General features: G+C 46.6%; 2 protein-coding genes and 1 non-coding gene across 6 annotated transcripts; all 3 read right to left on the bottom strand.

Annotated features, from left to right (window-relative positions):
- Nucleotides 1-3,222: 3,222 nt before the first annotated feature.
- gmeb1 (glucocorticoid modulatory element binding protein 1) lies at nt 3,223-9,791 on the bottom strand. Of its 4 annotated transcripts, none has more exons than XM_057354220.1 (10): nt 9,673-9,791; nt 7,637-7,788; nt 7,454-7,509; nt 7,245-7,366; nt 7,062-7,165; nt 6,614-6,762; nt 6,399-6,530; nt 6,182-6,319; nt 5,949-6,101; nt 3,223-5,308 (listed from the first exon to the last, which is right to left on the bottom strand). In XM_057354220.1, exons 2-10 carry the CDS (start codon nt 7,765-7,767, stop codon nt 4,494-4,496), a joined length of 1,800 nt encoding a protein of 599 aa, XP_057210203.1. In that variant the 5' UTR covers nt 7,768-7,788; nt 9,673-9,791; the 3' UTR covers nt 3,223-4,493. The 4 variants fall into 4 exon arrangements, with proteins under 4 accessions (XP_057210203.1, XP_057210204.1, XP_057210206.1 ...); XM_057354221.1 differs by lacking the exon at nt 9,673-9,791 and adding an exon at nt 7,886-8,398; XM_057354223.1 differs by lacking the exon at nt 9,673-9,791 and having other exon boundaries at nt 7,454-7,525; nt 7,637-7,747.
- Nucleotides 9,792-10,279: 488 nt separating this feature from the next.
- Nucleotides 10,280-10,413, bottom strand: LOC130567561 (U11 spliceosomal RNA). Its single transcript, XR_008964610.1, has one exon. It is a non-coding gene; the product is annotated as a U11 spliceosomal RNA (small nuclear RNA).
- A 3,100-nt stretch (nt 10,414-13,513) lies between these two features.
- rab42a (RAB42, member RAS oncogene family a) lies at nt 13,514-16,849 on the bottom strand. Its single transcript, XM_057354233.1, has 2 exons — nt 15,949-16,849; nt 13,514-15,427 (listed from the first exon to the last, which is right to left on the bottom strand). Exons 1-2 carry the CDS (start codon nt 16,161-16,163, stop codon nt 15,001-15,003), a joined length of 642 nt encoding a protein of 213 aa, XP_057210216.1. The 5' UTR covers nt 16,164-16,849; the 3' UTR covers nt 13,514-15,000.
- Between the last annotated feature and the right edge of the window lie 11,003 nt (nt 16,850-27,852).

Below are 27,852 nucleotides of genomic sequence, written 5' to 3'. Positions count from 1 at the left end.
AGGCCTCTGGAGAGAATCTGTAGCATTCCATTTTTTAGGTCCGGTATTCTGTAACATGTAGCGGGTAGAATCCACAAGGCACGACACGGAGTAATCCAAAACAGGTTATTTATTGCACAGAAACCACGGGAACACAATTACACTTGACACACTTACATAAACAATACCGGACACTGAACAAATGAGCAGGATATGTATAAATAGTCCACAGGTGATGACGGGCAGGTGTGGGGATTTCTGACGAGACAGGTGTGGGAGCTTGGGAAATGAAGTCCTTGGGGAAAACACGGGGAGAAACAGAAGGTAACCGTGACATACTGTAGGCAGAGCAACCGCTACTAGATAAAGCTTCTTTCCCCCATACATTTTTGACATACCGCCATCATTCCTGCCTGTGTCATCTGTTTAGTTACTTATACAGTAAGTAGCACAACAACAATAATAATTATTATAATAATAATGATCATTATCGTTATTATTATTATTGTTGTTTTTATCGTTATCATTGTAATTGTTATTATCGTTGTCATTGTTATTATTATTATTAAATAATATGTATACTGTAATCACAATGAGTCTTATGAAGCTCTATAAATCTAATTTTGGAACCAAACTCTTCAAATAATACTCTAAAGAATGCACATGTGAAAATCTGTCTCTGGTCCCTACAGTGAAGGCAGTTGTCTGAATTTAGAAGAATGAGATGAAGACAGCAGTGAACACTTCAGTGGTTTTACACAGATAAAAAGAATGTGTTGTTATGGCTGAAGGCATACGGTGGCATTTTGTTCTTTCTTTGGAAATATAAGGCTAAAGGGCACATCTCATATTTAACAAATAATACGTTTACTCACTGTTTGAAAGAATAGTTGGTTTGATTGGCATGACTGTATACAACATACTGTATATTATGCTGTCCAGAGGTCATTCAAGTGATTTTGATATAAATAAAACATTTTGTATCTTTCTCTTTTTGATTTGCCAACACAAACGTCTTAGTGACAGTAATACCTTTGTCACATATCGGCCTTATAAACCATATTTTCGAGGTAGATTTATAGGCATTCCTTATATCTTTAATAAGCAGATAGTTTATGTAGATGTCAAAGGTGCAACATTCCAAATATACAGAGTTTAAATGTTAACATCTAACAACCAAGGCTTATCTCATCTAGACAACAACACATTTGAGGTTCAAATAAAAATGACGGTGTAGTTCTCATGTGCACTGAAGCTCTTATATGAAAGCAAATCATTCTAATGTGACCTGTGATATGATGGCAACATAACAGAAGCACCACACATAAAACTCCCATCACAATCATACAGCATTATAAACATAGTCCACGTCTGTGAAGTCCAGCATGGTCTCTCTGAACTGAGCGACGTAATGATTCTTCAGAAATGTCTCTTTAGAACAACACAAGGAATGCAGTTTTTGGAAAGAAGTGTTGCTTTAAAGCACTGTGGTGTTGAGTGTTAAGCTCAGCTGTCTGAGAGAGTTTAGATCTCGTGGCTTTAATGACAGTCGGTCATCTCAAGAAACAGCGGTCGCCCGTCAGAGATACGAGAGCTGACAGCACTGCCGGAGAGACACGGACATGCCCATTACAGCAGTCTACTCGACTTATTCCTGCTCTTTATTAAAGCAGAAACACACTTCAGACCCCCACACACTTCACATTTCAATAATCACACTCACCGGCAGATGATACCCACTCACATACAGAATAAATCAACGGTGCTCAAGCGCCCCCTGCTGGATATTTCATCATACACCGTATAATCACAGGCAATGTCTGTTAAGAGCTGAGATCAGACCTGAAGCAGATCATCTTCAGGATTACAGTATATGAAATTATACAGACAGGTGTGTTTGATGAGGACAAAAGAATTGTACACCCCTGATCTAGATGACAATACAGTACAAATGCAGTTCACCCAAAATAAAACTTAAATTCTCTCACTATTTACTACATTATGATGATGTTCAGTTAAACCCAAAAGAATAATTTAATGCTACAATGGTGTCGTCATCTTCGTATATGGGTGTCAAAATAGATAAGTATGGATAATTTAAAGTCCCAGTGAAATTAAAAATGAAATATGAAATCATGAAATATTGTAGCGTTTATAGTAAATAGCTTATAAATGCGGGTAATTTTCGTTTTAAAATTCATGTACCCTCAAGATCTTCAGTTAAAATCTGAAAATGCACTTCCGCCCTGAAATGACTAACCATGTGAAATGACGTGTTTAGACGGCTTGGGCGGAGCATCAGTTAACTCCTCCCCTTCAACTGTCAGTCTGCTGCCAGTTTCATTTCAAAATCAGTTCCACATTGATCAATCCAATCAATTCGCAGTGAAAAACGCAAGCCACGCCCACTAATTTTCTCCATTGAAATTCCTTTTCACTCAGAAATGTGTCAGAATACGGAAGTAAAAACGATCGCAACCTCAGGCTAACGGGACTTTAAATATGGTGCACATTGTTAACTTCAAATTTCATTGGTTCTCATGTTATATGCACGTTTCCTGACACGCAACAACCAATGAAATTCGATTTGATCGTGCGCCGTCACGAATGTCACCATGATTTGTCTGAGATAATTGACATCCTTTGCCAAGACTAAATGTACGCATTTTGAAATCTCTTCATTGCTCTCATCTGTGGTTCAAGATGTCAGGTGTGGTTTTGCTAAGCTGTGAAGTAAAAGCCATTGGCTATTAAAAAAAAACATTATTTCCTGTTTTAATAAGTAGAACAACAAAAGGTTGTCAACATTGTGGAAACCACTTCAGAGGCTCCTCAAAGATCTGTGGTGTTGGTTGCAATGTCAAGATCGTCTGTGTTGTGTGTGCAGACATTTACTCTAAATTCATTTTTTATAAGTCCCAATATGTGCGTGGACAGTTGCATATCGCTGTTGTCCTTCTGAAACCCTGTATCTCCACATTTTGTGATTTTTATTTTTTGCCATAAATCATTTTATTAGTCACGCTTTTACGTTTGTCACTGGGTTTTGCAATAAGAAGTATTAAAAAGTGCTTGTTAATTTAGATGGAGTATTTGGTACCTAATCATTTTAAAATAACATTTTTTCCATTTCCTGAAAAAAAGGGAATCTGGACATATACAAGGTTCCAGAAGGATAGCGGGACTATACACATTTCAATGCCCATTTTTATCCATCAGGCCCGAGGAAATTCATGCATGAAACTGTAACGAGTTTAAAGAGATAAAGTCTTTATTGTTTAATTAGTATTTCAACAAAACAATTCTCTCTTTTTACATTTATTCAGGTTTGGTCTGTGAAAGTGGAGCTGTTACGCCTTGAGATTGGCTGGATGGCCTGTCAATCACTTATTCCGTCATTTCAATCCATATGAGGGGGCTCAAGAAAGACATCAAAGGGGTTTCTATAATCAGTCTCTCCAATAACAAAGGGGAAAACGATAGTATATTTGAATTAAAATCAAATACCTAATTAAGCTCTTAAACTCCAGTAAACATAACCAAAAAGTAGTTTATACAACTTGCATGCTGTAATCCGAAGTGTTACAATGACCTCAAGTCACTACATACCAAAAAAATCCTAACTGCTTTCTGTTCAGCTCTTCCAATTTTAGTCACACACATTCAAAGCCTTCGACTTGAGTCTGTTCTGAAAGTCTCACGCGGCTTCGGGATTCATACAGATTACTGTTTCAAGCCCCTGCATGATGACGGTAAACAGTTTTTGAGAAAAACATGAGAGAGAGCGAGCAAACAATACAAATCTTTATATTGAGTTCTTCCTCTAACGGTAATAAGTTAATTTTATAGAATTTATAAACCTCTATAGAAAGTATTTTAGAAATTGCTTACAATAAATGATCATCATAAATAATATCAAGGCAGCGCCAGTCACTGTAAACTCATGACTACCGGTTCTGTAACAGATGAACACACAGCTCACTCGACCGTCGTGTACAAGGAAAGGAAGAACTATTTATTTTCGGTGAAGGACAAGCAGGATCCTTTCAGACACATTCGTCACACGTCCAAACTCTCGTGTGCTAATACACTTAACTGAACATTAGTGCCATTTATACCCTACGCAGATCATAGACGGTGTCAAGTCTAACTACTGGAGTGTGCTAAACAGCAGTGAGCATGAGGCATTCATGAGACTGGAGATCTGTTATTTTGGCACCAAACCAACAAAAATGAGAACTAAGTGCTGAACCGAAACATCCGAGCTCAAAAGCAAACACAAATACTGATTGGGCTCCTACAAGTCACAAACTGTTGCGATTCTCATACAAAAAGGAATACTGAACTTGCTTTGACAAATACGGGACACGTCAGGCTTGGCTGTGCAGGAAGTAAGTCATGAAAAACAGGACAGCTGTAGCGGCAAACACGCGCGCTCCACCTGCTACGCCACAATCCCTTTCCCTGTCTGACCCGCTCTGTCAGTCTCTGAGGGCGGTTTGTGCCAGAGCGTCTCATTTGGCTTTGCCGGCGTCCTGCGTCTCTTCCTGCACCACTACAACCGGCAGATTGTGGAACTGACCGTTGGCCTCCAGCTGTATCTCCTCCTCCACTTCTCCTCGCACCACCTCCTCGTCGCCGTGCACCACGGTCGCTCCGCACTCCTCTTCTTCTTCTCCTCCGGCGGCGCTTCCCTCCAGCTGAAGCTCCATGACGCTCACGCCGTGATCGCCGTCCGACGGGTCGATCTCGATCAGGGTGGTGTTAGCCTGGTTTTCGTCCTGTTGCACGACCCTGACGACGCCGTCCTGCATCACTACTGTGCCCGCCACCACCTGACCGTCCTGAGCGACGCCGGCGGCGGTTCCCTTCTGCGTCAGCTGCACCAGCTCCACCGTCCCCATCTGTCCGTGCTCTTGCATGGCCGCCGTGCCCAGCAGCGTGAGCCCGGACGCGGGGTGGAGGGCAACGGCCTCTGTTTTTCCGTCGGGAGCCATGGCGATTCGCGTGAAGAGCTGTGAGCCCGGGGGCAAGGCGTGAAGGGTGACAGTATTGGAGGGTTGAGCGAGGCCGGCCACTGCGTACGACTGGCCGATGGATGACAGGGTGATCGGGGACAGAACGGTGAACTGTTGAGGCTGGAGGGCGAGAGGTTGGGCTACGGATGTGCTGAGCACCGTGGTGGATGCGGGCCGCTGGAGGCGGGGCCGTTTGGGAGCGCGTTTTGCTGGAGGGGTGGAGGGAAAAGCCACACTGCTGAGGGCCTGAGACTGAGACAGCCAGCTGAGGGACTGTAGCTTCTTCTGCTCTTCTATCTGCTGTTCTAATGCTTAACATAAACATAAGAGCTGTGTCAATGTTGTATAATGTGACCATTGATGCAACTACTAAATGAATACATGACTGTGCTAGTTTCATGTCTCTCGTGGACTTCTCGTATAATAAAATTCTCTTCGCTCAATATTAATTTCATGTGAATTTGCTAAGGTTTGCTAAGGGTTTCGCATTAATCATCCCTTCAAATGAGAATAAAATATAATTATTTTAATTACGTTAATTAATACAAATGTTCACTCATGATTTGCTACCTTTAAACTACCTTTATCGCCACACTAAAATCCCATATGGCCAGAATTTTTTTTATCTTTATAAAATAGCTTGTTTTAAATCTTTAAGAGCTTGTTTTGCCTTCAGAAGCCTCAAGTCAGTCCCACTGTCAGGATGCTTTACCATGTGTTATTTAACAATAATCAGTCATTCACATTAATTAAGGTTTTATGTTATTGTTTATATTATGTCATTGTTTACATGTCCATCTCGGAATCCATGTTTAACTGTGTAATGTGTACACATGTGTTCCTATGAGAAAATCTGTACAATTATAGTTAATAATATGATTATTATTATTATGACTAACTTCCTGCCTTGTAACGTTCAGAAGTAAACAGAAGTATTTTCTCTCGACTCACCGGTCAGTGCTCGCAGGACCTGCGTCTGCTCTGGGTCAGTGATCTGCCGTCGGACATTCACTATTTGTTTGATGGAGTCCAGCAGGTCAAAGACTTGAGCCAGGTTGCTCAGAACCGCGATCTCTGCAGGACAGACAAGTTCATCAGTGAGCACTACAACAAAGACGGACAACTTTTACTGTACAGTCAGAACTTCTTCTTGTAATAACGGTGGTATGTTTTGATGGACCGACCTGTATCTTGTAATGAGCTCTGATCACTGCGTAGCTGAACTCCTCTCAGCAGACCCAACAGCTCCGAGCGGATATTAGACACCACCTCACCCATCAGCCCCACCTCGGCGATACCCCTCCAGAAACTCAGCGTCTCATCTGAAGGTCACACACACAGAATGTCAATCACCAGCTCTGCGGATGTGTTTCTGAATGTTGTTTTATTCACTGTGTTTACCTGAGATGTCAGGTACATCCTTCTTCTCAGAGGTTTCTACCGTGGCTGTGCTCCACTCCACCGTGCCCACCACATCTTCTGTGTTCTCCTCAACTGCGACGCTCTGACCTCCGTTACCAACAGGAACATGGCCTTCAGGTCACACGCGTCACACCATCAAACCGGGTTTGTTTGAGATCTAACCTCGAGGTGTGTGTGTGTGAGAGAGCACTAACCTTGAGTGGTGGTGGGTGTGCTGAGCCCACTGCCGTCCGGTGGGAAGCGTGTGTTGTTGATCAGCAGGTCAAACTTGGTGCTGCGGCAGGTGTTTGTGCACAGTGTGCTGTGCTGATAGAAATCCAGCTGACCTGAGTCCATCATCCTCCTACACACAAACACACGCTTCACATGACTGTTCATCAGCTGAATTCACAAAACATACACACAACAGTGTGTAAAAGTCAACACACACTGATCTAATAAATGTTAAGACTGAACGTGCTCCAAGTCACTTGGAATAAAAGCGTCTGCCAAACTTCTTAAATGTAAAAATGTAGTGTTTCTGTTGCTGACTGGGTGTCAGCATCACAAAGGTTGTAGGTTTGATTGCCAAGGAACACAGATATTGATCAAAATGTACACCTATGTTGCTTTGGATAAAAGCATCTGCCAAATGCATTTTACCTGAGCATAACTCCGCCCATCCTGATGGCTCGCTTCCAGTCCTTCAGCGTGGCTTTACCAGACATGTGCACAAACTGCTTGGGACTTATCAACTGATCCTCATACTGCAAATACAGCCAGAAATTCAGATGAGACACGTAAGAAGCTGTTTCACGTACGGTCTCCATTCCCCTCGACACCAACCTTAACACATCTGACGTTGATTCCCGGGCAGACAAACTTCTTGAACAGGAGTATGGCTTTGCTCTCGCCACACGTGATGGGATAACCCAGCTCTAAATCCTCTCCTTCAGCAGACTCCTCATCTGAAAACAACACACACACAAAATGAGATCTGAATGCTGCAGAATCAGGTATTCCAGAGAGTTGTGTATTAATATGGGAACACTCGCCTGGTGTCTCCACCGCCACAACAGCAGCATCAGTCTCAGTGTTTTCCTCTCCAAGCCTAAAACAATCAACATCTGTCCATATCATCAACATCCACCCGTTTATGCCCGCAACAGTTTCACGTTCTTACGAACCGAATACATATGAATGTAGAGTAATATCCTCTGAGATGAGATCACACATACCCGGGTGTGATGGGTTGCAGCTGCAGGATGACTTGAGTCTTGTTTTGGTCATCAGGCTCAGCATCCTCTTCCTCAGTATCCTTCATCACCACCATGTCCTCCACGGACACAGTGACCTCAGTCTCTGACATAACCCGCACTCTCCTTCAACTCTGACAAGTACAGTATATTGCATATACAGTATAGTAATGAACTAATGATTGTCCGACAGCTAACGTTAGCAACACAACGGACATGGGTTCAACTCACAGGTAACATATACCTCCAATGCACTGCAAGTAGCGCTGGATAGAACGTCTGGCAAATGCGTAAATGTTAAACATTACTGCTGCCCCAAAAACAGCTCAAGATTCCCGTAGTTAAAGCGTATCTTATATTTGATATTAAATATTGTTGTTATGGATTTAACAAAATCCTCCACATCTTGCAATGAAGCTGCTCAGACTGCCCTTCACTGTCATGTTGTTTATTGTACTATTATAACAAAAAATAAACTACGGTTTCGGAAAACATTACTTTATTGTGACATTTTATGACTTAGTATTTGGAGAATTCTCAATACATCACAACTTTATTCTCGAAATCTTTTGTTACTGTTGTTACGTCACTGCTAGAATGTGCCTAGATGTAAACATTCATGGTTTTAGTTGGAAACATACTGATCACTGACCATTGAAGACTGGTCATTTTGTGTGTGTGTGGGGGGGGAGGAGGGTTTTTCGTTGTCAGCAGGTGATTTTTTCCTGAAAGTTCACCCAAAATTGAAAACTCTGTCATCATTTACTCACCCTCTTGTCATTGCAAACCTTTTTGTCTTTCTTCTGCAAACAAAATAATATATTTTGAAGAAAGTTGGAAATTGAACAGCGCCGGTTCTCATTCACTTCTATTGAATGAACACAAAACCAATGCAAGTAAACGGGAGCCAGTTAACAACATTCTTCAAAATATCTTCTTTTGTGTTCTGCGGAAGAAAGAAACTCATACAGGTTTGAAATGATAAGAGGGTGAGTGAATGATGACAGAATTTTCAATTTTGGATGAACTGTCACTTTATGGACATTAAAGGTTGGGAAGTCATTGGCAACCCCAGGTCACAAAAATTATGTATCTGAAAAAGTATAACTGTTTTGGAAAAAAACCTTTTAAAACCTACACCACACACAGAAAATGCTTTTATTACTCATCTCTAAGCCCAGCTAATAAGCACAACTGAATATGTCAGGAGATCTCAGTGAGGATTCATCATGTGTAAAAACACTAGAATTAAAACAGGTTTAACCCCGCCAAAAAGCATAGGCTACCGGTAATATCATTTAAAATACCACATACCTACTGAAGTTAATAAATATAGAACAATGCAATTGTAATGCCATCTAATAACCTCACTAACGTTATACCATTACACCCCTTACACAAATTTACCATGGTAACCATAGTGTCTGTCCACCAAAACAGTTACTACTTAGTATAAGCCACTACTATGGAAGAAGGATCACACTGTTTAAAACATATCAGTAGTAATTATACAGGAGGTGATATACGCTACGCTACTATGGAAGTATGGTGACTATGGTAGGTTTTAACTGACATCCCTTCTTGCAGTGGCTAATTCAGTTAGCACATTAGCATGAGTTTTCCTCAGCGCATCTCCGTTTACGTGCTAGCGCGCTATGCTAGCTCACGCACACTCCGCCGTTTTCTGTCGGTTTTACTGTTATATATTTTAAACGAATAAAAGTTACGTTCATAAGCGCCTCGAGCGCGGATCATTCACGAAGCATTTGCCGAGTAGGACGCACGGTATATAAATGACGCGCTGGCGTCGCGCCGCGTTGCTTTGCTCTCATGACGTCTGCTCGTGCGGCGGGACGCACACACACTCAAACGACCCGACGCACCGCCGCCGTGAGAGGCGGGTAGCCGCTGACGCCCGTCGCTAAAACTTCAGGTCGACGTCCCGATGAATTTCTCCGCGGCTCGGTTACGTTTAAGCGTCACGGTTAAGAGAGTAAAAGGCGCGGGATCGGCCTTACCGTTTAGATCGCCGTCGGTGTCATCCGTACATAGTGAGAGGCTTTAGCGAACATGCGCAGTTTGTTGAGCGAGACTTCCTGCTCGAGCGCGTCCCTGTTCCATCTACAGCCATAACAGACATTATTACACTCCACTGGATCGCCGAATAAAAGAAATGCTCAAAAAACAGATTCGCTGTGGTCGTGGAAAACGTGGGAGAATCAGGGAATTTAAAATGGGATTTTGCAGTTTCGCGGAGTCATGACAATTAGATGTGTTGCGTTCGTGGAGTCGCATATTGATATCAGACACGTCGTGAGATAAATTATGAGATATTTAAAAACATTTAGGTTAATGGGTTTGTCTATACTAAGTATAATTCTGGTTTTAAATAACTTCAAAGCTTGTATATACTTAGTGACAGTTACAACGTACGTGTACATAGATACATTAAGTGCAATCTTTTAACTCTCTTGCTTGACACTATAATTTTATAAACGGGCTAATGGACCTTTTCTAAGTCGCCTCCTTGTTGTAATTCACATACTGAAATCATCATGTTCAGGGTGAACCACTTTGTCCATGTGTTGACACCGTAATTCTAAAACTGTCTTTAAACCGGTTAATTGGGACGCTAAGACCAAAGATCACCAGCAGCCCCGATTTATAAAAATTGTGCATCCGAAATCTCTTGATAGCGATTCCGCAACAGTGGCAGAATATCTGTCCCCGCTGTGCCAAACATAGCAGATGCCCTTTTTAACTTGAAGTGCTTCCAGTCTGGTGTCCCGGTCACAGAGTCAGCGCGTCACAGTGACGGTAAACACAACACTTAACCCATCGCTCACTTTCGGCACACTTCACAATCTGACTGCGACTAACTGCATGATGAGGATGAAGTATACGTGACTCTAATGATTTGCTAATGTTGCTGTTCATTAATATGATAGAAATAACCAATGTATTTGGCTAGGAACATGGCAAAATGGAGGATCATGGGAAATGGGCGGTGACCATAATGATTGACAGGCCCATGGACCAATAATAGGCCATGATGGAGGTAGAGTTCGTTTTGTGGAAAAGTGAACTGGGGGATTATTAAAGCATGTTAACATTTATTTCAAGAACGTTACATATTGTTTATAACCGTTTGTTATGTCAGCTGTATTGATCATATTTTTTGTGGATTTAAATGTGCATTTGAAAAAGCCAACGCATCCTGAATTAAACAAAATAATTATTTTCACACAATAGTAAATATCATCTTCACAGTATATGTGAAATTATTTATAAATCGCATATTTGATTTATGTTGTGTTGCCGTGCTAATACAAACTAATATAGAGAATAGCACAGGTTATTTTATTAATATTTTATTGTAATTGTATTTTATTTAAACATGGGTGCTATGTACTGCTCTGGGGGTACGTGTGTTCACTACTCTCTGGATGGGTTAAATGCAGAGGTCACATTTCGTTGCCTTGTACATGTGCAATGACAATAAAATTGAATCTAAATCTAAAAAATCTAAATCTAAATCTAAATGTATGGCATATCAACGAACAATGCAAATATATTGACAATTTACAATGCTCAGAAGTTTGATGTACTGCATTGTTTTGGCTTGAGTATTTGTTACATATTGATTGATATATGTGCGATAGTGTAAGGGTGATAGTGGGTTCCTAATAAAAACATGTTTTTCTGTGGAAATTATTTATTCTATATCTATGATACACAATGATCTTCATGTATACTAGCTATTTTAACATCATTATGTTTTCCCCCTTCTCTTAAAAATGTGTAGTTGCAGTCATTATTAAGAACCACTAGGGGGCGTATGAAATGTTTTTAGGCCACCACCATATAACATCACAAAATATACCATATACAGGAATGAAATAAATGCAGTTACCATAGAAACTAGTCATCAAGCTGTGCAAAACCATTCAGTGACCAGAATGTAAAACAGTTCTGGCATCTATTTCAGTACTTTAGACCATTTTAAATCGTATTTATTAATATAAACGACCCCACACCATAGTAGTAAATTATTAAACACGCCCAACTTGAATAATTTGAATATTGTTCAGAACCACAGCTGTTCACACAGCATTTGACCACATTGCAAAAACAAGCATTTTAACATTTTACAAAATAAACCCTGATGATACAAATCCAGTGTTTACTCTGAAATGCAGATTGAAAAGGGTTGAATTATTTGACTAAATCTGGACCTCTTTGTGACGAGGCAGGCGTGACGAGAGCCGTGGGAGGAGAGATGCGAGGCCGTGTGGCGCCCAGCTGACACTCATTATCACTCGCACCACCGGCCTCGCTTCCTCCTCCCACGGGTCTTGTCACGCCTCCCTCGTCACGCTCTTGTTTAACTAAGCTTTACATTTTCACATTTACAGTATCTGATGGTTGTTCATCTGTACATTAAATGATGTAAACTTACTACTAACTTAAACTGATTGTCCTAATGCAACACATTATTAGATCCACATACAGACTTTGCACACATTTATTTGACATGTTCTTTGCTTGTCGGGGGAGATTAAAAGGGACAGTTCACCCCCCAAAAAAATTCTGTCATCATTTACTCACCTTCGAGTTGTTCCAAATCTGTATAAATTGCTTTGTTCTGATGAACACAGAGAAAGATATTTGGAAGAACAATTGTAACAGTTCTTGGACCCCATTGACTCCCATAGTAGGAAAAATTACTTAATAATTTTTTATTCTGTTGAACACAAAAGAAGATAGTTTGAAGAATGTAGGAAAGCAAACAGTTCTGGGGCACTTTTGACTAACATTGTAATTTTCCCTACTATGGGAGTCAATGGGGGCCAAGAACTGTTTGGTTACAAGCATTCATCCAAATATCTTTCTCTGTGTTCATCAGAACAAAGAAATGTGTACAGGTTTGGAACAACTAGAGAGTGAGTAATTCATGACAGAATTTTCATATTTGGGTGAACTATCCCTTTAAACATAGCAAAATGTGTTTCACAGATCTGAGAGTAATACATTCTAATACAGGGTCTATATCATCTTATTTTTTATGATCATTAGGATTTTTAGCATTTTGACAGTTTCAACATATTTAATTTCCCCATTAAATAAAAGTACAGTATTACAATTTGTATTGAATTATAGCATAAATCAAAGTAAAAGATAAATACGAATAAAAACAGTTGCTTTGTAGCTTCTTTCTTTTTGGACTCAACTCAACTGCTTGAGCCACGCAGAAACTATGAAATAAAAGAAACATAAATTAATCCAACTAAACCATTGACTGCCACCAAAACCTGTTGCTATTCCAAAGTATGTGTGTGTAACAATGTTCAAAGTAAGGAAGGAAGGAAATTAAATAAACTTTTAATAAAATAAACCAACCACAAAACGAAAGTAAAGGGCCGACAGCTACCTCACGGTCAACTGCTGGCCACACAAGGATAAATAAAACTTAACACAATATCCAGGCCTGGTCCTCTCTTGTCCTTCACTCCTGTCGCTCGTCCTTTTATGCTTCCGCTCCTCTGTGAGATGCGAGACTGGTGCAACTCGCAGCTGACACTCATTATCACTCGCGTCACCGGCCTCGCACCGTTCCCTCACGGCTCTCGTCCATCGTTTCTTATCTCACATGATATAAGAAACGATGAGTTGGGTTTGGTGGATTGCAGGGCGTTGCTGTGCAGTTATTTAGGAGTTTGGCATTGATATACAACATTGTCATTTTTGTGTGATCAATGTCACAATTTTGCTCATTTGATTAGACAAAGTAAAGAAAATCTTTAAAATTTTGCATTCATTTTATGTAATAGTGTTTCATTGTTTTCAATGTTTTGAAATCCAAAACGATTTGTTCATTTCCAGTTTTGACTTTTATTTGAATGACACATATTTCTCCTATAGAGATGATGGGCAGTGAGAGGAGACACGAGTGCTGTGATCAGCTCTATTACTGGCTGTGTATTGAGCTGTACTTATTTCTCAGTAGCTCTGTTCCAAAACCTACAGAACTGCTTCACCGTCTGCTTAAGCAAGTATCACGTAGAGGGAGAATCCTAACTGTCAGGAAACCAAAGTCAAAGATATCTCATACATTCCCACTTATCACAGAGCAGTCGCTCGACTGGCGAAATGCCCAGCACACACCGCCAGGACGCTTTTATACCTCGACCACCCAAACCATCAACCACATCTGTAACTGATACAGTATATGAAACACTCTACACAGAGGATTACAGTATTTTTAAAAACACAAATAACTCAACACACACCAATATTGGGTAAAAGAGCTCATTTTTAATCAGACTGAACTGTTTACCAATACTTTTTAAAGCATGGAAAGAATAATATGTATATTTATACTCAGTTCAATGAGGTGTCTATGATGCCCTCAAATTCGACCTAGGTGGGCAGATCACTAGGCTTTGGAACAGAGATCACTTTTAAAATAAATACTGATGAATTATTAATGTAAAAATAATAAAATGATTATAAGATATAACCCACTTATCTGAGTAATGCAGCAGAATTGTATGATTTTTTACATATATTGTGTGTGAATATAGCGCTCCATTACATTTGCAGAAGCCTTTCCACCCAAAATCATGTCTAATTTTTGCCCCACTTTTAAAACAATCCCATAACATCTGAATTGCTGCATGACTTAAATTAAAGTCTATGCTATCGATATATACTAAAATCATTAAAGAGACATTTAAAATGTACAATTCTGGCAATATAAACCAAATATTGATGATTCGCCTTGTTTGCATGGGTATATACAATTCTTCCCCAATTGCACAATAAATTGTCCAATGAACCTCTTATCTATTGACCATTTCAGAGCAAAAGAAAAAACCTTCTATGTCCCAACTTCTAATTTCAATAAGAAACCCATCCACACAGAAAATAGATTGTTTTAAAAGCTATAGAATGGACAATAATGTTATCACTAGATTTTTGAATGTTTTCTTTAAATGCGAATCATAACATAAATAACCAAAGGGGGAGAAACAACCGTTGACATCTCACAGATGTATAAAACCACACATTATTGTTCACAAGATTGCTGCAAGCTTTTTTCACCACGAGTGCCTTCAGAACATGGCACGGTCTCCGGTAAAGTTAAGCAGGGCCTGTCCATTCCAGCCCAGATATACTGATGCTTATTCACTCATCACATCAAACTACACCTCCATTCTCAGAAAGCAACAACAGGGTAAACACGATGGTGAGCAGAGACCAGACAGTGACCGTGATACGACACAGGTGAGGTGAAGAACGACTGAACGATACACAGGTGAGAGACTAAAGGTGCATGGTGGGAGTCAGCAGTTGCAGCTCTTTTCCCTCTCCGCCACCTCCTCGGCCGGATAAAGAACCTTAGCGGTGAGGCCACTTTTGACTCCGTCCCATCCGTCACGCGTGGAGATCTCGCCCATCTTCATCAGCTCATAGATGTCCCGTGTGAGCAGCTCGAAAGCTCGTTCCACGTTGCTGTTGCACTTGGCTGAAGTTTCCACGTAACGGAGGCCGAGTTCGGCCGCCAACTGCTCCGCCTCGTCCCGCGACACTTTGCGGTCGCGGCCTAGGTCGCTCTTGTGGCCGATCAGGATGTAGACCATGTGATGAGGCAGTATGTGCTCGCTGACTTCTCTGTGCCATTCCCGCACGTGATCGAAGGTCTTCCTATTGGTCAGGTCGAAGACGAGTAGCCCGCCCACCGAGTTACGATAGTACGAAGTGGTTATGGACCTGAAGAAGACAACATTTTCAAGATATACGTAATTCATTTGTAAAGACCACAAGTGCCGTTTCATTTGATCTGTTCACCGAATAATTACAAATGTTTTGAGCTTGGAGGCAGGCAGCGCATGTGAATATAGGGCAACAGATCAGAGACTCCAAACGGGTGAGACATATGACAAGACCTGGAACAAATCAATGTGATGAGCCTCTTTAACTCATTCATAAACACCCTGTTAGGCCTGTGCGCATGTCTGCTTTAACTGAATAACACAAAACCCCATCGTGAAAGGACTATCCCACACTATATACACGACCATCCATGCACAACCGACATGCATTAATACACAAAACACGCATTTCAATTGCCATCATTTCTCGTGTCATCCTTTTTCTTATTTCATCATGTCATGAATAAAGATTTAAAACAATATTACGATACACACATTCTACGTGGGTGTAGATTAGCCTAAAACAGTCAGCGAATGAGACATCATATGAATATTATTATCTATAATAATAATAATAACCTGAATCTCTCCTGTCCGGCTGTGTCCCATAGCTGTAGCTTGATTTTCACCCCCGGTTCAATGTCCAGTGATCGGGCGTAGAAATCCACCCCAACTGTCGGGTCCGCTACATCGCTATATATGCCATCCGTGAATCTCTTCAGCAGAGAAGATTTGCCAACCGTCGAGTCCCCGAGTAAAATAATCCTGAACTGATATTGCCATAAAGCATCCATGGCATGGCGCGGTCCGAGCCCGAAGACAAAGCGCACGGCGCACGGTGTTTACATTGAGTCTACGGAACGCAGGGGTGTGGGGTGTAGTAGAGGCGATGTGCTGCAGTCATGTGATGACGCAAAATCTCACACACGAACCTTCAGTCTTCCTGTAGGCTGTATAACTAAAAGCGAATTACTTTCACATTCGAGCTGGAGGAAGGGAAACATGCCGAGTGTTGCAAAAATAATGCGTTATCCTCAAAATCAAGTTTGTTTTTGCTTCTAACCTCCTATGTGCCGTATTTTACATTGACTTGAAGTGATAACTGTGTTCCAAATACCGCAAACCACAGCTTTAAGTGGCTTATCATTTTTCGAAAGCGGTTATTCCATAGGCTATCTGGCGAGGTTCAGAAACAATAATTGATGTTCCTCCGCCAAGCAATGTAGTTCTTCAGAAACAAAGCGCAGCGGCGCAGTAATACGAGTGTAATGAGGCCACAGATGTATGTTTCGTGAGTTCTTTACAGCGACTTTAAACGCGCGAACAAACACAATCAAATAAAAACGGTCATTCTGTACATCGCATGGCAGAGCACTGCATTACAGCGCAAAACAGATTGACTCCATCGTCCTCATCAAACGTGTCACCTGAATTCACGCTGTGGAGTTTGTTGAACGTAGACGTCACACAGGCTCTGTCCGTGGTGCTGAAACAGACGAACCGCGATCAGAGCCTTGACTCCGGAACTAGAACAGGTAACCCAAGATTTAAGTCAATTTCACATTCAAGAAAAAAATATGATGCCTAATGAGTTGATTTTAGTCAGATGACCAGTAGTAATAATAGAGTTTCACATTGAAAAACGATATGTCTGATCTTCACACAGATGCATTACTCCTGCACATGACTATGCCATTCACTGGGGGGCATGTTTTATACTATAGATACAGAATATTCTAAAATATTTATGTATGAACTGTGCAGTGTTTAAAGACTATTCGTGGATGGAAGATGAAAACCTACATGTTCAGGTGGAACTCTGTCCCAACCTAAAAATGTATTTCCTAGACTCCATCACCCCTCTGCCTTTTTAAATACTACCAAACGGCAATGCAGTAAGTTAATAAACACGAAGGCAATCAAAGTTTGACCTTTTTGATGATCTTCAGTCTTCTGACGACCTGGTCAAAACATCAGAGAAGTGGGTTCTGCAACACATGTTGCGTTTTGTCTCTATTCTGGTCTGGATTCACAGTTTTTAATGCAGTTCTTATTCACTTGACTTTGAATATCTGAATTCAAAATCTTCCACAGCATTCTATTTAGAGAAATGTTACTACTAAGAACATGGTTACGCTGAAACATGCATCTAACCTCTCGATCAAACTATATGAAATATTCAGGGGGGACAAATAATTTCTCACAGCTTGAGTCTTTCATGACAGGACTGTCTCATATGTACACACACATTTCTGTTCAGGTGCTGAAGGGTTTGGCGAATAGAAAATGAACAAAGATAGTAGTGTCAAGTAACGAGAGGACAGAACCCAAATGCAGGCAGGTGAAGGGTTTAAACAAAGAATTTAATGAAAGATTTAATAAACAGAAACAAAACACCCACGATGGGGAAAACTCACAGAAACTAAAACAAGAATCAAAACTAAAAACTTTCCCACAAGGGGACAAAACAAAACAAGGTCCTTTGAATAATAAATAATAAGTCCACAGGAACAAGGAATCTGGAACACGAAGGCAAGGTAAGGTGAGGTACAAGGAACACGAATACAATAATACAATGAACCGACAAGGACTGGGAATAAAGACAGCACTTATAAAGGGGAAACACTGACGAGGGATAACTGCACAGGGACGGTGAAGGACAGGTGACAATACTTAACTGTCATGGCTCTGCTTCCTTAGTCATGTTTTTCTTGGTCCTGTAGCAGAGCCATGGCAAAGCCTTAGGTTTTATGTGAGAAAACCATGAGATGTTTGTTTTTTGATATCTCATGTGTTTTCTCAGGTTTTGTCATTGGCCCCGCCCCTCTCGTTTCCTGTATTGTCTCCCTCTTGTGTCTTATGTTCTACACCTGCCCTTGCTCGTTATCCCTCGTTTGTCTTCCCTATTTATACCCTCATGTTCCTTTGTCCTGTGCTCGTGTATTGTGTGTGTTCCTGCCCGTGTGTCGAGTTGTGAATTTCGTGTTTGGATTACCTTTATTCCCTTTGTGAGTTTTGTGTTCTACCCTGTAATGTCGTGTTTAATTTTAGACGTTTGGTCGTGTCCTTTAGTTTAGTTTTACTGTTCTTGTTTTCATTTTGCCCCCGCGTGGGAAGTCTTTTGTTTAATATATATTTCTTAGTTCTGTTTTCCCCCATTGTGGGTGTTTTTGGTTCCGTTTTTTTGTTTGTAAAATAAAGTCTTTGTCATTAACCCCTTACTGCCTGCCTGCGCTTGGGTTCTCGTTCACCACCATCCTTGACAGAATACACGAGCCAGTTCAGAACCCAGCGGGTGGCACGGAGTCGGACGAGGCGTATAGGAGCCGCCAGGCTCACGTCCTGTTCAGCTTCCGCCAGAGGGGTACCCCCGTGAAAGACTTCGCCATGGACTTCCTGTCCACCGCGCGCTACTCGGGGTTCACCGAGGCAGAGTTGAAAGTAATATTCAACGGCTGCCTCGATGAACCCTTCGAGCCAGCTGAGATGCAACGGTTGAGACACCTGGGCTTCGCGGACCAGGTCGAACTCACGATGAATCGTGAGGAGCCCAGGGGAGTGTCCATGGCGGAGCCTCTCACGGGGCTGGCGGCTATCCCCGAGGACTGTCCCTTGCGGATCGGGGTTGTGGGCATCACCACACCGTCCTCTTCGCCGCCAGCGAGCCTCGGCGGGAAGCGGGGGAGACGTGAGTCCTGGGGCTCCACGTCTGAAGAGTCCCAGCCGGAGCCAGCCGCACCCTTTGCCTCTTTTCTTCAGCCGACCTCCAGGCGGGTGGCTCGGCTGAAGAGAAAGAGGCAGCGGCGGGCAGCGCGGACTTCCCTCCCTGCCGGAGCAGCAGCCGGCGTCCCAGCCGGTGCAACAGCCGGTGTCCAGCCCAGCATCCAGTCCGGTAATCCAGTCGGCATCCAGCCGGCATCCGTTCCGATGCAGCCGGGATCCAGTCCGGTGCAGCCAGCATCCAGTCCGGTGCAGCCGGGATCCAGTCAGGTGCAGCCGGTGTCCAGTCCGGTGCAGCCGGCGTCCAGTTTGGTGTCCAGTCTTGTGTCCAGTCCGGTGTCCAGCCCGAGGTCCAGTCTTGTGTCCAGTCCTGTGTCCAGTCCGGTGCAGCCGGTATCCAGTCCGGTGCAGCCGGTATCCAGTCCGGTACAGCCGGTGATCCAGCCGGCGTCCCAGCCGGTGATCCAGCCGGCATCCCAGCCGGTGGTGCAGCCGGCGTCCCAGCCGGTGATCCAGCCGGCGTCCCAGCCGGTGGTGCAGCCGGTGATCCAGCCGGCGTCCCAGCCGGTGATCCAGCCGGCGTCCCTGCCGGTGATCCAGCCGGCGATCCAGCCGGCGGTCCAGCCCTGTCCAGCCGGCCTTCCAGCCGGCGTCAAGCCCTGTCCAGCCGGCCTTCCAGCCGGCGTCAAGCCCTGTCCAGCCGGGCTTCCAGCCGGCGTCAAGCCCTGTCCAGATGGCCTTCCAGCCGGCGTCAAGCCGTGTCCAGCCGGCCTTCTAGCTGGTGTCAAGCCCTGTCCAACCGGCCTTCCAGCCTGTGTCAAGCCCTGTCCAGCCGGCCTTCCAGCCGGCGTCAAGCCCTGTCCAGCCGGCCTTCCAGCTGGCATCAAGCCCTGTCCAGCCGGCCTTCCAGCCGGCGTCAAGCCCTTTCCAGCCGGCCTTCCAGCCGGTGCCCAGCCCTTTCCAGCCGGCCTTCCAGCCGGTCCCTGGGAGACTCCCAGGGCCAAAGACTGTCCCCCCCAGGACTCCTCCTAAGTCCCCTAGGACTACGCGCCCTCGAGCGCAGCCGGGGACTGGGACTTCTCCACCCCCATGGACTGCCCCCTATGGGCCCTGGTTTGGTCCCTCCCCTCCTCCCATGTTTGTTGTTCTTGTTGTCCCACCCAAGTCCCTTTGTTATTTTGTCTTGTCTCCACTTATTCTGTTCTCCATGTTTTGTCTGGTCTTGTCTTTGTCTCAGTCTTCCTTGTCCTGTCCGTCTACCCCTTGGTGAGCACCTGGAGGTGCTCATTAAAGGGGGGGCTTCTGTCATGGCTCTGCTTCCTTAGTCATGTTTTTCTTGGTCCTGTAGCAGAGCCATGGCAAAGCCTTAGGTTTTATGTGAGAAAACCATGAGATGTTTGTTTTTTGAACATCTCATGTGTTTTCTCAGGTATTGTCATTGGCCCCGCCCCTCTCGTTTCCTGTATTGTCTCCCTCTTGTGTCTTATGTTCTACACCTGCCCTTGCTCGTTATCCCTCGTTTGTCTTCCCTATTTATACCCTCATGTTCCTTTGTCCTGTGCTGGTATTGTGTGTGTCTCCGTGGATTGTGATGTGTTTGATTACCTTTTCCCTTGAGTTTTGTGTTCTACCCTGTAATGTGTGTTTAATTTTAGACGTTTGGTCGTGTCCTTTAGTTTAGTTTTACTGTTCTTGTTTTCATTTTGCCCCCTCGTGGGAAGTCTTTTGTTTAATATATATTTCTTAGTTCTGTTTTCCCCCATTGTGGGTGTTTTTGTGTTCTTTTTTTGTTTGTAAAATAAAGTCTTTGTCATTAACCCCTTACTGCCTGCCTGCGCTTGGGTTCTCGTTCACCACCATTCTTGCATTAACTAATGGAAACTGGCGGGAAGATGATGGGACAGGTGAGAGGGATGAAACACTAACGGAGAAACAAGGGGCGGAGCTAAACGAAAGACAGGAGGACACGCGGCGAAATGTCAAAACAAACCGCCACGTGTCTCCACACAAGACGACACACACACACAATTCATGGTACTGTCACGACCCTGTCCACAAGACACGATAACTCCGAATAGGAAGGACAGGACCCTGACAGTACCCCCGCTCCAAGGGCCGAACCCCGAACGGCCCAAGGGGAAAACATTCAGCGGGACAAAACAGACAGGTACGAAGAAAGACACCACACAGACAAAACAGAACATACTAGGGGCAGGGCCGACAGAACAACGAAGGGGTTGGGGTTGGACAATAAGAAAAACATTAACGGGAAGGGAGGGGGGGGGAATGGGCTGAAAAAAACTGGGAACACTAAACTGGGGTGGGACAGGGGGTGGGGACCTAGGAGGGACATGGGTGTGTTTCCTAGGGCGGGAAAGGGCAGGACGGGAAGGGACAGACATGACAGGGGAAGGCTGGGACAATAATGGCTGGACCGGGTTGGACGCCGGCTGGAAGGCCGGCTGACAAAGGCTAGGTGCCGGCTGGAAGGCCGGCTGGACTCGACTGGACGCCGGCTGGAGGGCCGGCTGGACGGGACAGGACACTGGCTGGAAGGCCGGCTGGACAGGACTGGACGCTGGCTGGAAGGCCGGCTGGACAGGACTGGATGCCGACTGGACGGGACAGGATGCCGGCTGGAAGGCCGGCTGGATGGGACTGGACACCGGCTGCGCCGGCTGGACTGCCAGCTGACGCACCGGACTGGACACCGGACTGGATGCCGGAAACACCGGCCTGGACACAGGACTGGATGCCGGCTGCACCGGACTGGACGCCGGCTGGAAGACTGGTTGGGACGCCGGCTGCATCGTCGGCTGGATAACCGGCTGGGACGCAGGCTGCATCACCGGCTGGATAACCAGCTGGGATGCCAGCTGGATAACCGGCTGGAAACCGGCTGGACGGCTACGCCGGCTGGAGGGCCGGCTGGACAGGGCTAGACGACCGGGCTGGATAGGCCGGCTGGACAGCGGACTGGACCCTGGCTCGGAAAGGCTCGGCTGGACAGGGACTTGATGCCGGACTGGAGGCCGGGACAGGGTGATGCCGGCTGGAAGGCCGGCTGGATGGGACTGACACCGGCTGGAACGCCGGCTGGACGTTGACGCCGCTGGGACGCACCGGACTGGGACCCGGACTGGACTCGACTGGAACCCGGACTGGACCCAGGACTGGATGCCGCTCACCGGACTGGACGCCGGCTGGATCACGACTGGTTGACGCCGCTATCGTCGGTGGATACCGGCTGGGACGCAGCGCACGCTGGATAACCACTGGACTGCCGCTGGATAACCGGACTGGACGCTCGGAACCGGACTGGATCCGGCTGCCGGACTGGATAACCGGCTGACGGACTGGACACAGGGTGAAACAAGCTGGACGACCGGACTGGCGTCGGCATGAGACCGCTGGATAACCGGCTGGACTGCCGGCTCTGCGACCGGCAGGGGGAAGTTCCGTCGTGCTCGCTCATCTTGCCTCTCTTCTCTTTTCGCCGAGCCACGCGTCTGGATGGTCGGCTGAGGAGATAGAGGTGAAGGGTGCACGGCTTGGCTCAGGGTGGGAGCCTCAGAGTGGGAGCCCCAGCAAGACTCCTCTCCCCTCCCCCTTCCCAGCCGAGGCTGGCTGGCAGGTGACTAAGAGGGTAGCGGAGTGGTGTGGCGACGCCCAAACCACCCCGATCCGCAAGGGGTGCGTCTTGGGATAGCCGCCAGCCCCGTGCAAGCGTCTCCGCCCATGGGACGGACTCCCTCTGGGCTCCTCACGATCATCCAGTCGACGGCGTCCAGTTCAAGCCGCGCATCTCAGCTGCTCGAAGGATTAGCCTTTGAAAATTCCTTCCTCTGCTGGTGAACCCCGAGTAGCAGCGGTGTGGACAGGAAGTCCAGTGGCGAAGTCCTTCACAGGGGTCCCCCTCTGACGGAAGCCAACAGGACGTGAGCCTGGCGGCTCTGTGAACGCCTCAGTCGACTCCAGCCGTCAGCCGCCTGGGTTCTGACTTTGGCTCTGTCATTCCTGTCACGGTTAAGGAAATGACGAGAACCCAAATGCGCAGGCAGGCTTGAAGGGGTTAATACAAAGACTTTATTTTAAAAATAAAACAGAAACAAAAACACCCACACATGGGGAAAACAACTCACAGAAAACTAAAACGAAAGCATGAAAACACTAAAAAAACTTTCACACAAGGGGACAAAACAAACAAAACAAGGTACTTTGAATAATAAGTAAATAAGTCCACACAGGAACAAGTGAATTCTGGGAACACGAAAGGCAAGGGTAAGCGTGAAGGTAATAAGGAAACTAGCAATACAATAACACAATGAACCCGGACAAAGGACTGGGAAATAAAGGACCAGGACTTCTTATAAAGAGGGGAAAACACTTGACGAGGGGATAACTACACCGGGACGGTGAAGGACAGGTGACAATTGCTTTAACACTACTAATGGAGAAACTTGGCGGGAAGATTGATGGGGACAGGTGAGAGGGATGAAAACACTAACCGGAGAAACAAGGGGGCGGAGCCTAGAACAAACGACAGGAGGACACGCGGCGGAATGTCAAAAAACAAACAACCGCCCCACGGTTTCTCCACACAAGACGGAACACACACACAACAAATTTATGGAACTACTGTCACGAGACCCCGTCCCACCAAGACCACGATGAAGTTCGAATAGGAAAGGACAGGAGACCCTGACAGTACCCCCGCTCCAAGGGCCGAACCCCGAACGGCCCAAGGGGAAAACATTCAGCGGGACAAAACAGACAGGTACGAAGAAAGACACCACACAGACAAAACAGAACATACTAGGGGCAGGGCCGACAGAACAACGAAGGGGTTGGGGTTGGACAATAAGAAAAACATTAACGGGAAGGGAGGGGGGGGGAATGGGCTGAAAAAAACTGGGAACACTAAACTGGGGTGGGACAGGGGGTGGGGACCTAGGAGGGACATGGGTGTGTTTCCTAGGGCGGGAAAGGGCAGGACGGGAAGGGACAGACATGACAGGGGAAGGCTGGGACAATAATGGCTGGACCGGGTTGGACGCCGGCTGGAAGGCCGGCTGACAAAGGCTAGGTGCCGGCTGGAAGGCCGGCTGGACTCGACTGGACGCCGGCTGGAGGGCCGGCTGGACGGGACAGGACACTGGCTGGAAGGCCGGCTGGACAGGACTGGACGCTGGCTGGAAGGCCGGCTGGACAGGACTGGATGCCGACTGGACGGGACAGGATGCCGGCTGGAAGGCCGGCTGGATGGGACTGGACACCGGCTGCGCCGGCTGGACTGCCAGCTGACGCACCGGACTGGACACCGGACTGGATGCCGGAAACACCGGCCTGGACACAGGACTGGATGCCGGCTGCACCGGACTGGACGCCGGCTGGAAGACTGGTTGGGACGCCGGCTGCATCGTCGGCTGGATAACCGGCTGGGACGCAGGCTGCATCACCGGCTGGATAACCAGCTGGGATGCCAGCTGGATAACCGGCTGGATAACCGGCTGGGACGCCGGCTGGATAACCGGCTGGATAACTGGCTGGGACGCTGGCTGGATAACCGGCTGGATAACCGGCTGGGACGCCGGCTGGATAACCGGCTGGGTTGGGTTCCGTTCCTCTCTCCGTTGCCTCTTCTTTTTCAGCCGAGCCACCCGTCTGGTGGTCGGCTGGAGGAAGGAGGTGAAGGGCACGGCTGGCTCAGGGTTGGAGGCCTCTGATGAGGACCCCCAAGACTCTCGCCTCCCCCTCTTGCCACCGAGGCTGGCTGGAGGTGAGTCTACAGAGGGTGAGGCGGATGGTGTGGCGACAACCAAAACCCCGATCTGCAGGGTGCGGTCTTCGGGGATAGCCGCCAGCCCCGTGAAAGTCTCCGCCATGGACGATCCCCTGAGCTCCTCACGATCCATGGGGTCTCAACCGGCGCATCTCAGTTGAAGATTACCTTTAATTCTGCCTTGGTGAACCCCGAGTAGCGCGCGGTGGACAGGAAGTCCATGGCGAAGTCTTTCACGGGGGTCCCCTTCTGACGGAAGCCAAACAAGAGGTGAGCCTGGCGGCTCCTGAATGCCTCGTCCGACTCCGTCAAGCCCGCTGGGTTCTTTTTGGGTCGGTTCATTCTGTCACGTAACGAGAGGACAGAACCCAAATGCAGGCAGGTGAAGGGTTTAAACAAAGAAGACTTTAATAAACAGAAACAAAACACCCACGATGGGGAAAACTCACAGAAACTAAAACAAGAATCAAAACTAAAAACTTTCCCACAAGGGGACAAAACAAAACAAGGTACTTTGAATAATAAATAATAAGTCCACAGGAACAAGGAATCTGGAACACGAAGGCAAGGTAAGGTGAGGTACAAGGAACACGCATACAATAACACAATGAACCGACAAGGACTGGGAATAAAGACAGGACTTATAAAGGGGAAACACTGACGAGGGATAACTACACAGGGACGGTGAAGGACAGGTGACAATACTTAACACTAATGGAAACTGGCGGGAAGATGATGGGACAGGTGAGAGGGATGAAACACTAACGGAGAAACAAGGGGCGGAGCTAAACGAAAGACAGGAGGACACGCGGCGAAATGTCAAAACAAACCGCCACGTGTCTCCACACAAGACGAAACACACACACAATTCATGGTACTGTCACGACCCTGTCCACAAGACACGATAACTCCGAATAGGAAGGACAGGACCCTGACAGTACCCCCGCTCCAAGGGCCGAACCCCGAACGGCCCAAGGGGAAAACATTCAGCGGGACAAAACAGACAGGTACGAAGAAAGACACCACACAGACAAAACAGAACATACTAGGGGCAGGGCCGACAGAACAACGAAGGGGTTGGGGTTGGACAATAAGAAAAACATTAACGGGAAGGGAGGGGGGGGGAATGGGCTGAAAAAAACTGGGAACACTAAACTGGGGTGGGACAGGGGGTGGGGACCTAGGAGGGACATGGGTGTGTTTCCTAGGGCGGGAAAGGGCAGGACGGGAAGGGACAGACATGACAGGGGAAGGCTGGGACAATAATGGCTGGACCGGGTTGGACGCCGGCTGGAAGGCCGGCTGACAAAGGCTAGGTGCCGGCTGGAAGGCCGGCTGGACTCGACTGGACGCCGGCTGGAGGGCCGGCTGGACGGGACAGGACACTGGCTGGAAGGCCGGCTGGACAGGACTGGACGCTGGCTGGAAGGCCGGCTGGACAGGACTGGATGCCGACTGGACGGGACAGGATGCCGGCTGGAAGGCCGGCTGGATGGGACTGGACACCGGCTGCGCCGGCTGGACTGCCAGCTGACGCACCGGACTGGACACCGGACTGGATGCCGGAAACACCGGCCTGGACACAGGACTGGATGCCGGCTGCACCGGACTGGACGCCGGCTGGAAGACTGGTTGGGACGCCGGCTGCATCGTCGGCTGGATAACCGGCTGGGACGCAGGCTGCATCACCGGCTGGATAACCAGCTGGGATGCCAGCTGGATAACCGGCTGGATAACCGGCTGGGACGCCGGCTGGATAACCGGCTGGATAACTGGCTGGGACGCTGGCTGGATAACCGGCTGGATAACCGGCTGGGACGCCGGCTGGATAACCGGCTGGGTTGGGTTCCGTTCCTCTCTCCGTTGCCTCTTCTTTTTCAGCCGAGCCACCCGTCTGGTGGTCGGCTGGAGGAAGGAGGTGAAGGGCACGGCTGGCTCAGGGTTGGAGGCCTCTGATGAGGACCCCCAAGACTCTCGCCTCCCCCTCTTGCCACCGAGGCTGGCTGGAGGTGAGTCTACAGAGGGTGAGGCGGATGGTGTGGCGACAACCAAAACCCCGATCTGCAGGGTGCGGTCTTCGGGGATAGCCGCCAGCCCCGTGAAAGTCTCCGCCATGGACGATCCCCTGAGCTCCTCACGATCCATGGGGTCTCAACCGGCGCATCTCAGTTGAAGATTACCTTTAATTCTGCCTTGGTGAACCCCGAGTAGCGCGCGGTGGACAGGAAGTCCATGGCGAAGTCTTTCACGGGGGTCCCCTTCTGACGGAAGCCAAACAAGAGGTGAGCCTGGCGGCTCCTGAATGCCTCGTCCGACTCCGTCAAGCCCGCTGGGTTCTTTTTGGGTCGGTTCATTCTGTCACGTAACGAGAGGACAGAACCCAAATGCAGGCAGGTGAAGGGTTTAAACAAAGAAGACTTTAATAAACAGAAACAAAACACCCACGATGGGGAAAACTCACAGAAACTAAAACAAGAATCAAAACTAAAAACTTTCCCACAAGGGGACAAAACAAAACAAGGTACTTTGAATAATAAATAATAAGTCCACAGGAACAAGGAATCTGGAACACGAAGGCAAGGTAAGGTGAGGTACAAGGAACACGCATACAATAACACAATGAACCGACAAGGACTGGGAATAAAGACAGGACTTATAAAGGGGAAACACTGACGAGGGATAACTACACAGGGACGGTGAAGGACAGGTGACAATACTTAACACTAATGGAAACTGGCGGGAAGATGATGGGACAGGTGAGAGGGATGAAACACTAACGGAGAAACAAGGGGCGGAGCTAAACGAAAGACAGGAGGACACGCGGCGAAATGTCAAAACAAACCGCCACGTGTCTCCACACAAGACGAAACACACACACAATTCATGGTACTGTCACGACCCTGTCCACAAGACACGATAACTCCGAATAGGAAGGACAGGACCCTGACAGTACCCCCGCTCCAAGGGCCGAACCCCGAACG

This window comes from Triplophysa rosa, linkage group LG16, assembly GCF_024868665.1.
Source record: "Triplophysa rosa linkage group LG16, Trosa_1v2, whole genome shotgun sequence".
In the NCBI taxonomy this organism is placed as follows: Eukaryota; Metazoa; Chordata; class Actinopteri; order Cypriniformes; family Nemacheilidae; genus Triplophysa; species Triplophysa rosa.
Note: the sequence above shows the minus strand (reverse complement) of the source record. Positions and strands in the feature narration are given on the sequence as shown.

Bases quoted from the DNA above. Each gene is read 5' to 3' on its own strand.
- rab42a (XM_057354233.1), bottom strand. From the start codon at position 16,163: ATGGATGCTTTATGGCAATATCAGTTCAGGATTATTTTACTCGGGGAC. The intron at 15,428-15,948 runs GTTATTATTATT...TGTCTTCTTCAG, and splicing joins GCCGGACAGGAGAGATTCAG to GTCCATAACCACTTCGTACT.
- gmeb1 (XM_057354220.1), bottom strand. From the start codon at position 7,767: ATGTCAGAGACTGAGGTCACTGTGTCCGTGGAGGACATGGTGGTGATG. The intron at 7,367-7,453 runs GCGAGTGTTCCC...TGTTGTTTTCAG, and splicing joins TGTGGCGGTGGAGACACCAG to ATGAGGAGTCTGCTGAAGGA. The intron at 6,102-6,181 runs GTCGGTCCATCA...TCTTTGTTGTAG, and splicing joins GAGCTCATTACAAGATACAG to TGCTCACTGATGAACTTGTC.